Here is a 12,190-nt window from a genome sequence, read left to right on the forward strand (position 1 = left end):
TATTTAATAAAAAAATTATTTTTATTGACGTGACATACGTAATTAGATATACCTATACAATTATTTTACATTGACATTGGATCAAAATTAAATTCTAAAAAAATTCGAAAGAAGAGAAGCATACAGTACATATGCATATAGTAGCAGACTTTTTCTGTTCAAAGTGATGCGAACTTGATTGAATTTATTATAAAAATACTTGTATCTATAATTTTATCGCTGAAATTTATTTCTTGTTAAACACAATTTTATAGTATTATAATGATGTATTTTATTCTAATAAAATTGAACAAAGAAAATTTCAGTTAATTTTGTCATCAGAACCAACAAAATTCTAGCGATAAAAAAGAATGAATTGTTATTCAATTTCGCGATAGACCTAACGAAATTAGAGTGAACCAGCCTTTATAGATAGCGCAATTACATTCTTTCTAAATTTTATTGGTACATCATGAGAAATTACAAATTAGGCTGATAGCAAAATTGAAAATAATAATAAAAAAAGGAAATTTATGCGTGGATATCTATAAATCTATGACAACGATCGTTGTTTATTCGATCCTATTTCATCTTGGACTTACAGTTTTCTAGTACTCACAAATTTCATGAGAATAAAATCATAGAAGAATGTGTGGTCAGTTTGGATTTTGCATGTCTCGATTTACCCTGTTTTGTTTAGAATTGCAAGTGATGATTAATATAAGTATTTGTTAACCTTATCAAGGAATCTTTTTTTCCTCCGAAAATAATAGGGAATCAACAAGAATGCTATGATACACACTTGTCCATTGTGTTTGTTTTTCTTATATGTAGCTGTCACGTTACTTGTTTCTTATTGAACATTTCTATAAGGGATAATTGGTCATGGTTAATAAAAAAATTTCAAAGCAATTATCTTTAGATTATTTTCGGTTTCAGTCAACGGATTTAGCACACTTAACCTCGTGCCACAGGCCCAGAGCAAGTGACAAGTACCAACTATGCTGTATTATAAATCTTTAAAATTCCTCTTTTTTAATTTTATTTTACTTATGATTGATGATTGCTAACCTCAAATCCCATATTAATATATTGGTTGGATAACTTCATAAGGAAAACTTTGCCTTTTTTCTAAATCAACAAACCACCTCAGCAATGGGGTGCAGCTCTTTTATTTATTCATTTATTTATTTTACTTTTTTTTATTTTGTTTTCTAATTAAGAAAAAAACTATACACTCATACAATTGATAAAGAAACTAATCAAAACTTGATGACCTGCTCCATTGTTCTTTTGGATGTTCACTACTGTTAAATGATGTAGTGTCATCGTCAACACCAAGTAATGCAAGACTAAGGTGTAACTCTGCACTTGAGCAAGGGTAGACTTCATCATCAATGTTTTCTTGATTTTCTGAATGTTCATCATTATTATCATTCCCTTGCAAGTTATGAACACCTTCAAGTTTCTTGTCTCCTTTTAGGATCTTTAGTATCTGCAACACAATATTATACCTGATAAATCCATAGAATTTCTTGTAAAATATTCCAACCATAGTAATTTATGAATTGGTATGGAAATTGATATGCAGTATGTCACTTAATTGGTGAATTTATGTAACAATGGTTCCAACTCATGGCATACGCTAAGAATGTTCATTTTGTAGTGTTACCTGGTTCATTTTAGGACGAAGCCTTGCAGCCCTTGTAATGCAAAGAGATGCTGCCAGAACCATTCTTTGTAATTGGGCCTCATCAAACTTCCCTTCTAAACTTGGATCCAATAGGCCCTTTATATCCCCTCTCTCTAGGAATGGTTTTGCCTGAAAGTAGTTTTTTTTTATTATGTGTAAGTCATCATAATTTTGTATTCTAATACAATAATTTGACCAAATTATTAATTTAATAGATACAGTAGCAATTAGCAAACATGTTATCTCATGTGATCAATAAAATTGTGACAATTTTTGTATCAATCTCAATGGGGTTAAGGCCTTACCCACACCACCAAGCTTTCCTGTCCTTTGCAAGGTTCAGGATTGATAGGTTCCCTCCCTGATATGAGTTCAAGTAGCACTATACCAAAGGCATAAACATCTATCTTGTCACTGACTTTTCCATACATGAAGTACTCAGGAGCAAGATAACCAAATGTTCCTACAACATCTTCTTCTGTCAGAAAAGATGTAGTTGTTGGTCCCCATATTGCAAGCCCAAAATCAGATAACTGCAACAAAAGGACACTCATGAGTCACATAATTGTTTACATCATTTGAGTACTAATAGACTAATAGTATCAGAAGCTTTTGATTACCTGTGGTTCAAATTCATGGGAAAGAAGAATGTTTGAGGACTTGACATCTCTATGTATTACAGGCTTCAGAGTTTCCCTGTGCAGGTAATCCAAGGCTTCAGCTATTCCAAGAGCTATTTTAAATCTTAATTCCCATGATAAGATGGGACCATCCTTGTCCCTTCCTACATCCATTTTTGAATTCATATCAGCATCATTTTCAATGATGAATGAAAAATAGAATGCAAAGGAAACTCACAATGAAACTTTACCGTGTAAATTTTCCTCTAAGCTCCCTTTGGGGAAATAATCATAAACAGAGATTAACTCACTGTCCTCAATGCAAATTCCAAGCAGAGGAGTGATGTTTCTGTGCTCCAATGATGATATTATTTCCACCTCAAGGGCAAACTCTTTCCGTGCTTCTTTTGATGACTGCAAAACTTTAACTGCAATTGGCTTTCCATCAGGGAGAGTTCCTCTGTAAACACGATTGCACCCTCCTTTCCCAATCAAGTTTTCTGAAATGAAATGAGAATCCACGGTTATGTTACTTTGAAATTTAAATCCTAAAAAGCATAATCAGAATCAGTGAAAGTGGAATCAGTTTAACCTGAAGAAAATTGGCTAGTGCAAGACTTCAGAACTTCAAGGCTGAACCATTTGCAATTGAGTGAATTGAGGTTAAGCATCCCTTCTATTCCCTTTGGTAGCTGAGAAGATAGAGGTGAACCATTTTTAGAGCTCTCATCCTCGAAATCACTTATGCCTCTTTCAGACAGGTTTCCCTCCTCGGTGGAACAGTGAGGACTTCCATGTGGCGAACGATCCGGAAATCTCATCACCCATTTCACTACCGACATGTCTCTTGCATGAAGGTTTTGTGAGATTTCTGAATTGGCTCTGAGGAGCAGAGGCCATCCAAGCTTCTGCTCAGCAGGATCACCTGAAAACATAGATAATGACCTTGTCTTGAACTTCCCTGTTCCGCTTAACGATTCTTGCTTTGATTCCCTGGTACCCCAATGGCTTGATTTCTCAATCTCCAACTCAGAGTCACCAAATTCTGACTGAACTACTCTATCACTCATGCTTTCTATGCTTAAGCTTGGTCTTGGATCCACTAACAAACCACCTAACACATGAAAAACAAGCCTTATTCTAGCATGTATTGTCATAAAGTGATTTAGTTTTTCTCTTAGATCAAGAGTAGGTTTCCTATAATATAATAAAAAAGAGTTAAGATATCAAACCTGATAGTGGTAGTTCTTTATTGGTGCACCTCCTGAAGACAATTCTTGAATCTTGAATGGCTAGAACATTGGTAGTAGTTGGAAGTCGTTTGGCACAATATTTAGCTGTGGCAGCTCGACCCCTGGAAATGAAAATATGGTACTAGAGTAAGTAAATGCAAGCATAAGCATAATAATAAGGTAAACTAAACCCACAATTTAGAAGTTGTATAAAATTAACAAGCTCCTACATACATATACATACCCTACCACAAGAGCCACAGCAGAATGGTTTTTTGCTTCTCTAACAAGAATGTCTTTGATTGAACTTCCTGTCAGGATTTGACCAGTAAGTCCTACCTGAAACCCAATTTGGCGGCCCCATCAATAAAAATGAATGGCACTTCCCAATCCCATCAACAAAAGAAGCATTAAAGGTGTATAAATGTCGGTGTACCTTCTTCACAACACATAGTCCTTCATAAACCTCTAAGTATCCATCTATCAAAGTCTTATTTTTGGAAACATAAGCTGCATAAAAAAAGAAAGGAACTACTTTTACAATGTTTGAGTTTAAAAAAAGGAAGAAAAGTTACATATGCTAATAAGTGCAAAATCTCATTAAAAGTTCATTAATTACCTGGATTTTTTACTATGTGGAGTGCAATAACACAATCCCCAGGTTCAGCAACTTTAAAAAGTGCCCAGTTGAGGAGATGTCTGCTATGGCTATCTATTCTAATCCCAACCAAAACAAACCTTCTCTCAACTGTCATTGTGATTTTGATTTTTGATTTGGATCTTTTATCAATCACCTTACCTGCTTTAAACTTCAACACCAGAAAAAGCTACGGATTGCAGAAGAAGAAACACCTGCAATTATATGCTGGTTGTTGTTGACCACACTAGCATCATCATCATCACTTCTTGAATGAACATCCGTCTCATTATTGTTCCCTGCAAAACAGGAACCACCATGGTTGGAACTTGAATAAGCTAAAATAGCTCATCATGCATACCTTGAATATAAATAGTAGCACCACCCCATCAGAAAATAAAAAATATTGTTAAAAAAAAATGAAGCATGGACATAAAAAGTCACATGAGACTCATTGGATGAAACAAAAGTTGAGACCTTCAACATTTTGCATTAAGAAAAAAAGAATGTTGAATAAAAAAACAACATTTGACAATGAAATGTCTACCTAAGCAGCCACGGTTTGAGAATAACATTATGTTGATATGTTAAATTCTATTTTTTAACTGAATTTACCGCCAAATTGCATCAGCAGGCTCACCTACTTTCAACCAAATCTACAGAGATTTTGTTTGATTGTGATGATAGAATATTAAGAACCCAGATAGGTACATTAATTTTGGTAAAGAAAAATTTCTAACTAACAAAAAAAATGTGTGCTTTTTATTAATTAAATTCAGTGGCTGGTGTTTAAAATTGGAAGTGAAAAGAGAATCATAGAGATGGTAGAGGATTAAGGGGAAGGGAAACTAAAGTAGTGTCGGCAAAGGAAGAAAAGAATTGGTGCGAAAAGTGAGGTAACAAAAGCCTCCTAATTAATACTATATATTTATGTATATATTTTTAATTAAAAGGGAAAAAAATGGGCGTGATATATGCTAATGTTGTTAATTTAGTTAGCACTCGAGTGTAACCGGACATTTTGGCGGGAAACCCTTGATATCCGGTCGCATTACATGGAAGGAGGAAATGCTGTTGGATATTTTTTACCGGTTATTGCGGGTTGGGCGACGACTCTGCTGGACCACATTGCTTCCACTATCAGCCATGAGCTGTTAGTTTAATTACCTGATTTGATATCGGGATCTCTTAGCTTATAATAATTTCCTCACGAATTACTATGTAACTATGGTTTCTTATTTTTAATACAAATTGGTTCTCATTAGGTTTTGTTTTAATTGCCGTTTGCCACTATCAGTATTCTTTTTTTACTAGATATATATTTATTTAGCTCTTGCTTTTGATGCAAGTTATAATTTTTTTGTGTGTGTTGTGAACCAAAAACTTCTTTGGCAAGGTGTTATGTGACCGGCCACCTTGGTGGTGGCGGGGACTAGTGCATGTGCTATTCACTGTGAAGTAGTAAGGATACTAATAATAATACAAAAATATTTTTTTTAATTATTTATTTGGCTGAAGTTAAAAAACTAATTTTAGAAAACATGAATTAATAGACTAAAAAGTAACGATTTAACTAATATTAATTTAAATGATACTGAATTTTTTTAATTAATATAAAATAAATTTAATAAACTTGCAAAAAAAATTATTAAATTTGTAAAAAATAAAAAATATCAAATTAATAATGAAATGGAAGTAGAAAAATAATATTATAAAATTTATAAAAAATAATAAAAACATAAAATAATCCTTTAATAAAATTTTTGTTAAAAATTTAAATTTTAAACAAATTAAAAAATTAGTGTCAAAGTTAAAGTAACAATTTCAAGAATATAGCAACACTTTTTAATAGATAATAACCAAGTCAGATCTATAATAAGGGATTGTAAGTTAATTATGGGATGTATTAGAGTGGATTTGGAATTTTTATTAGAGAAGGAATCTATTTCAATGGGAGTTGCAATTAGTTAACCGATTTCATGGATTATACAAGCTATCAGATATTGACAAATGAGAGAAAAGACAAAATCGTACGGAATTTTAACAGATCAGGCGTTTATTCTACTAATTCATTTGTGCAGATTTTACCGTCTGAAACACTTTTGAAAGACATTACAAGTTATAGTTTCATTAGTTCTATTTTGAGAGATTTGATACTACCAAAAGTTGAGTTATTTATCTGATTTGTATTAGTTAATAAGGCCAATACTAAGGCCATATTAAGTAGATTCGACACTATTGATCAACATGATAATATTTGTGTTTTTTTTAACAAAGTTACTGAAAATTATTATCGCTTGTTTTTTGGGTGTGAATTTACTTGATAGTTGTGGTATACTTGGTCACCTATAATAAACTATAGTCAATCTCAAGAATAATCAAGTAACACTTTAATAGTTGGATAGAAATACCTGTAAAAAATGAAGAATAAAATAGGTAATTGATTGGTTTTTTTACTATTATTTAAAATATATAGTTAAAAAAATGACAGAATAGTCAGGAATCAAGAAATAAATGTATTAAAAATTATCAACAAATTGATTAAAAGTTACAAATAGTAAACTGATTTTAACTTTTTTAGTTGTTGATGATAATATAAAAAATAACTATAAATTAATTTATATTTGGTTGATTAATAACTCTTTGTTCTCAAATTACTCCATTTTGTTGTGTTATGTTAGTTTTTGTTCAGAAAAAAAAAACTTGATATGCAGGTACTCTAGTTTCAATTTAGAAAAAAGAAACGTAAGGATTTGACATGTTTGATATATAAAATGCAAAACGTTTTTAAAGTGCAAACTAACTTGTTAAACTATTTTTTATGTAACTTTTATAATTATACAACATTATTTAGATAATTTTTGTATAAATAATATACATATTTTTTAAATTTATTTAAAAAATATACGTGAAGAATAAAATTAAAATATTAAATATGTCACCGTAGGATCGAATTCGAATTTGTTCAATCATATTAAAAGATTATTTTTTCCATTTTACTACAAATGTCGTGTGAAAAATGTGTTATGCAGGAGTACACAATATGATGTTAGGAAATTATTTGATTTCTTAACTTATTTGTGGGCAATACATATATTAATTATAATCACAAATTATGCTATTTCAAATTAAATGACTTATACAATAATGATCTCATTTATTGTTATAAATGCTAATTGAATAAGTCATTATTACTTTTGATTTGGAATTAAATGAGAATAAAACCGGATATTATCTTTTGTTCCTTAGATAATTATCTTTTTGGATTTTAGATATATTTGAGTTTTAGATACTATTTTATTTGGGCTTAAGGGTTTAATGGGTGCCATACTCAAATATAAATAGACCTTCAGGGTTTCGGTCCCCAATATACCAAAGCCGCCTTTGTTGCTCTTTCCCCATCAAAAGAGTTACAGTTCAGCCGCCTAGGAATACAGAAGGCTTTGGTTGAGGAAGATCGAAAGAACCACAAGATCCAAACTCTTCCAATCATAATTTATGTTTATGAATTCAGGTAGGCTTCCGCATTATGTTATATTTTTTGTGATTCAATATGGATAATCTGGGTTATTGAAAATTAATTTATTCTAACAAGTCAGAGCCATCCATTATTTAGTCATCGAAAATATTCGGTTTTTATTTTTCTATTATCGATTCAATATATATATATATATATATATGTGTATGTATGTATGTTGTTTACGATATAAATTGTTGCACGCATATATATGAAGTTGTTTGAGTTTGTATGTGTGCGTCACTGTATATATATGGATATGCCCTTCTGTGTTCTTTACGTTATGACAATGCATATAAAGGAATATATATTTATGTTCCTGAATCAATATATGTGTGTATTATGTATACACGATTGTGCCTATATATATATGATTTTGGCATTGTTTCAGATTACATGTTATTACTGCCATTTGGATTGCTTTATATATATATACTTTCGGCTGCTTAGATATATATATTTTACCGTATCGAACTTTTTTTTATATAGTAATTGATTTATTCTGAAACATTAGCACAAAAATATTATTATAATTGTCTCGTTTTTTTTTATTTATTATGTGTGTCATTAATTTGATATAAAATTAATGGATTATCTTTTTGAGATATAAGAATTATTATACCCACTAATTTTATAAAAATTGATTTTAATCTTAACGGATCAAGAATTTTTTGCACATGAGTTATAATCATATTTTTTTTAAGGTCTCGAAAGGCACCATTAAAATTTAATTCCTTTTGAGATTTAAGTATTTTTTTTTTGTTGTTAGATAAGGAAATTAGTAACAATTTGGATTATTGTACCCGTCAATTTTATAAAGATTTGGTTTTGGAATAAATTGATTGAACATTATGCTGCCAAAGTAGCCTCTTTTGTGAAAATCAATTTATTCAAAAACATTAGGAATATGGTGATATGTAATTCATGCGAATATTGGTCGGCCCAAAGGAAGGTCTGTATTTGGCCGAATTACATACACATATTGATGGTAAATACATATTTGGGTAACTAATTAAGAATAAAGTAATACTTATTATTTATGCGAACAATAATCGGCCCAAAGGAAGTTTATTGTTTGGCCAAATAATAAGCATTGCATACTTTTGTTTATTTTCTATTAATTATGCGGTCAATAATCGGCCCAAAGGAAGGTTATTGTTTGGCCAATTAATAGAAAATATATGCGGTAATAAATAGGTTGCGAAGTTTAAGTCTCCATGTGCGCATTAAGTCGGTCCAAAGAAAGGCTTAGTGTGTGACATGAATTTTGACAATATTTGATTACTGCAATGAGAGTATCACTTACAGTTAATTTTTCTATCCAAAGATTGAAAATTAATGTTGTTCTAGATATCTCAATATGGATTTTTTTCCCGTTATTTAACTAATATTTACTGCATGTTTATTTGTTCTAATCCAGAAACTATGGCTTCAGCTACCAATGTTTCTGCACAAATTAGCAGTATTCCTATGCTGAATGGTTCAAACTTTAAAGTTTGGAAAGATACCGTGGAGATTGTCCTCGGTTGTATGGATCTAGACACAGCTCTTCAAGAGGAGAAACCCACTTCCACTCCGGAAAACCTCAATGAGGTTAAAATAGAGAAGTGGGAGAGATCCAATCGAATGAGCATTATGATCATGAAACGGTCAATTCCTGAGGCGTTTCGGGGCTCAATTACTGAGGATAAATATGCCAAAAAATTCCTAAAGGATGTTGAAAAATTCTTTACTACGAATGAAAAAGCGGAGGCAAGTAGTCTTTTGAACAAACTTGTCTCCATGAGGTATAAAGGTACAGGGAACATAAGGGAGTACATTATGGAAATGTCTCATCTTGCTTCAAAGTTGAAAGCACTAAAGTTAGAGTTGTCTGAAGACTTACTCGTGCATTTCATTTTGATTTCCCTTCCTACACACTTTGGGCAATTCAAAGTGAGTTATAACATTCTGAAGGACACTTGGTCCTTAAATGAGCTTATATCTCACTGTGTGCAAGAAGAAGAGAGGCTACAGCAAGATAAGACTGAAAGTGCTCACGTGGCTTCATCTTCTCAGTATAAAAGAAAGCGTGATACTACTGCGGATATACCTTCTCAGCAAAAAAAGGCTAAGAAACAGGATCAAATTTCAACCTGTTTCTTCTGTAAGAAGGCGGGACACATGAAAAAGGATTGTACCAAATATGCCACTTGGCGTGTAAAGAAGGGGTTGCCTGTGGAGCCGACCGCCAAGTGATGCTGAAAGATACATCTACGTGGCAGATGGCAATATAGTTGCAGTCGAAGCTATAGGAACCTTTAGATTATGTTCCACGAGTGGATTTTATTTGGATTTATTAGAGACATTTTATGTACCGTCATTTAGACGAAATTTGGTTTCTGTTTCTCGTTTGGACAAAATCAGGTTATTTTTGTTCGTTCGGAGACAATAAAGTTAGTCTCTTTTATAATTCGAATAATATTTATTCTGGTCATTTGGTGGATAATCTATATAGGCTTGACTTAAAATAATAATGAAATACTGCAAACGGGTACAAAACAAAAACTAAATGAGAATTCGACATCATTATGGCACAAACACCTATGTCACATCTCTAAACAGAGAATTCAGAGGTTTGTGTCAGATGAAATTCTTGGACCCCTAAAATTGGCGGACTTTGAAGTCTGTATTGAGTGCATAAATGGGGAAAACAACAAACAAAAGAAAATTAGGTGCCGAGAGAGCTAAAGATGTCTTAGAACTGATACACACCGATATATGTGGCCCATTCCCTACTGTATCTTGGAATGGACAACGGTACTTTATTACGTTCATAGATGATTACTCTCGTTATGGGTATCTATATTTAATTCATGAAAAGTTCCAAGCCTTGGATGTTTTCAAGTCTTTCAAAGCTAAAGTTGAACTTCAACTTGGAAAGAAAATTAAAGCTGTCAAATCTGATCGTGGTGGTGAATACTACGGAAGATATGACGGTTCAGGTGAGCAACGTCTAGGGCCTTTTGCTCTTTTCCTAGAGGAGTGTGGTATTGTTCCGCAATACACCATGCCAGGCAAACCTAGCATGAATGGTGTTGCAGAGCAAAGGAACCGAACTCTTAAGGACATGGTGAGAAGTATGATTAGTCATTCTTCCTTGCCTGAATCACTCTGAGGAGAAGCCTTAAAAGACCGCAGTGTGCATCCTTAATAGGGTGCCAAGCAAAGCAGTTAACAAAATCCCATATGAAATTTGGACTGGGAAAAGGCCCAGTATAAAGCATTTGCATATTTGGGGATGTCCAGCTGAGGCGCGACCTTATAGGCCGCATGAAAGAAAATTGGACTGCAGGACAATTAGTTGCTACTTTGTTGGTTACGCTGAGCGCTCACGGGGGTACAAGTTTTACAATCATGCATCAAGGTCTATTTTGAAATAGGAAATACGAGATTTCTTGAGGATGTTGAGTTTGGGGGGAAGGAGATATTAGAAATGTTGCTTTTGATGAGGATTCTGTAACTGACAATGATCAGGTCTTTGTACCTATTATTGTTCAAGACACAGTTATAGTACAAAAGCACAATGAGAATCCTACTATAGATCCAATTACAGTACAAGAGAACAATGAGAATATCGTTGTTGCTCAAGATACTGCTACAGCACAGAAAAATAATGAGAATCCTCCTCAATCCCAATCCATACAGCAAGCTCAACAACCTCAAGAAGTGTCATTAAGGAGATCCAATAGAGAAAAGAGAAAATCCATCTATGATCTCAAACAAGCTTCCTGTTAAATGGTATCACAAGTTTAATCAAGTCATTACCTCATATGATTTTGAGGTAAATATTATAGATGAATGTGTATACCGCAAGTTCAGTGGGAGTAAATATATCCTTTTGGTCTTAGATGTTGATGACATTGTACTTACTAGTAACGATATAGGCTTGTTGCATGAAACTAAGAAATTTCTATCGGACAAATTCGAAATGAAAGATTTTGGTGATGCCTCTTTTGTATTAAGAATCGAGATACTAAGAGATTGCTCTCAAGGTATTCTTGGATTATCACAAAAGAACTATATCGAAAAGATTTTAAGTAGATATGACATGGAAAGTTGTAAACCAATGGACACACTCGTAACTAAAGGAGACAAGTTCAGTCTCAAACAATGCCCTGAAAATGATCTTGAGAGGATAGCAATGCATGATAAACCTTATGCATTAGCACTAGGGAATTTAATGTATGCTCAAGTCTACATACATCCTGATATATCATTTATAGTGAAAGTGTTAGGTAGATACTTGAGCAATCCGGATATGGATCATTGGATAGCTGTTGAACGCGTAATGTGTTGTTTAAAGAGAACAAAGGATTACATGCTTATTTATCGGAGATCAGAAAATTTGGAGATCATTAGGTACTCTGATTCCGATTTCATGGCATATGGTTGCGAAACTTTGTCACTAAGCTTCATATAGTAGATGACATTGAAAGGCCATTAAAGATATTTTGTGACAATAAGTCAGTA

General features: G+C 32.7%; 1 protein-coding gene across 3 annotated transcripts; it reads right to left on the bottom strand.

Moving 5' to 3' along the window:
- Positions 1–1,070: 1,070 nt before the first annotated feature.
- LOC107476568 (protein kinase STUNTED) lies at positions 1,071–4,825 on the bottom strand. Of its 3 annotated transcripts, none has more exons than XM_016096401.3 (11): positions 4,709–4,825; positions 4,144–4,460; positions 3,961–4,034; positions 3,769–3,863; positions 3,525–3,646; positions 2,885–3,406; positions 2,544–2,792; positions 2,293–2,456; positions 1,978–2,205; positions 1,652–1,801; positions 1,071–1,474 (listed from the first exon to the last, which is right to left on the bottom strand). In XM_016096401.3, exons 2-11 carry the CDS (start codon positions 4,277–4,279, stop codon positions 1,238–1,240), a joined length of 1,977 nt encoding a protein of 658 aa, XP_015951887.1. In that variant the 5' UTR covers positions 4,280–4,460; positions 4,709–4,825; the 3' UTR covers positions 1,071–1,237. The 3 variants fall into 3 exon arrangements, with proteins under 3 accessions (XP_015951887.1, XP_015951888.1, XP_015951885.1); XM_016096402.3 differs by having other exon boundaries at positions 4,802–4,819; XM_016096399.3 differs by lacking the exon at positions 4,709–4,825 and having other exon boundaries at positions 4,144–4,578.
- Positions 4,826–12,190: the final 7,365 nt, after the last annotated feature.

This window comes from Arachis duranensis, chromosome 3 (assembly GCF_000817695.3).
Source record: "Arachis duranensis cultivar V14167 chromosome 3, aradu.V14167.gnm2.J7QH, whole genome shotgun sequence".
Taxonomy (NCBI): Eukaryota; Viridiplantae; Streptophyta; class Magnoliopsida; order Fabales; family Fabaceae; genus Arachis; species Arachis duranensis.

Excerpts from the sequence above, each read along its gene's own strand:
- LOC107476568 (XM_016096401.3), bottom strand. The coding sequence starts at position 4,279 with ATGACAGTTGAGAGAAGGTTTGTTTTGGTTGGGATTAGAATAGATAGC. Across the intron at positions 2,457-2,543 it reads CTTAGAGGAAAATTTACACG|GAAGGGACAAGGATGGTCCC; the intron begins GTAAAGTTTCAT and ends AAATGGATGTAG. Across the intron at positions 1,802-1,977 it reads AGGAAAGCTTGGTGGTGTGG|GCAAAACCATTCCTAGAGAG; the intron begins GTAAGGCCTTAA and ends AACTACTTTCAG.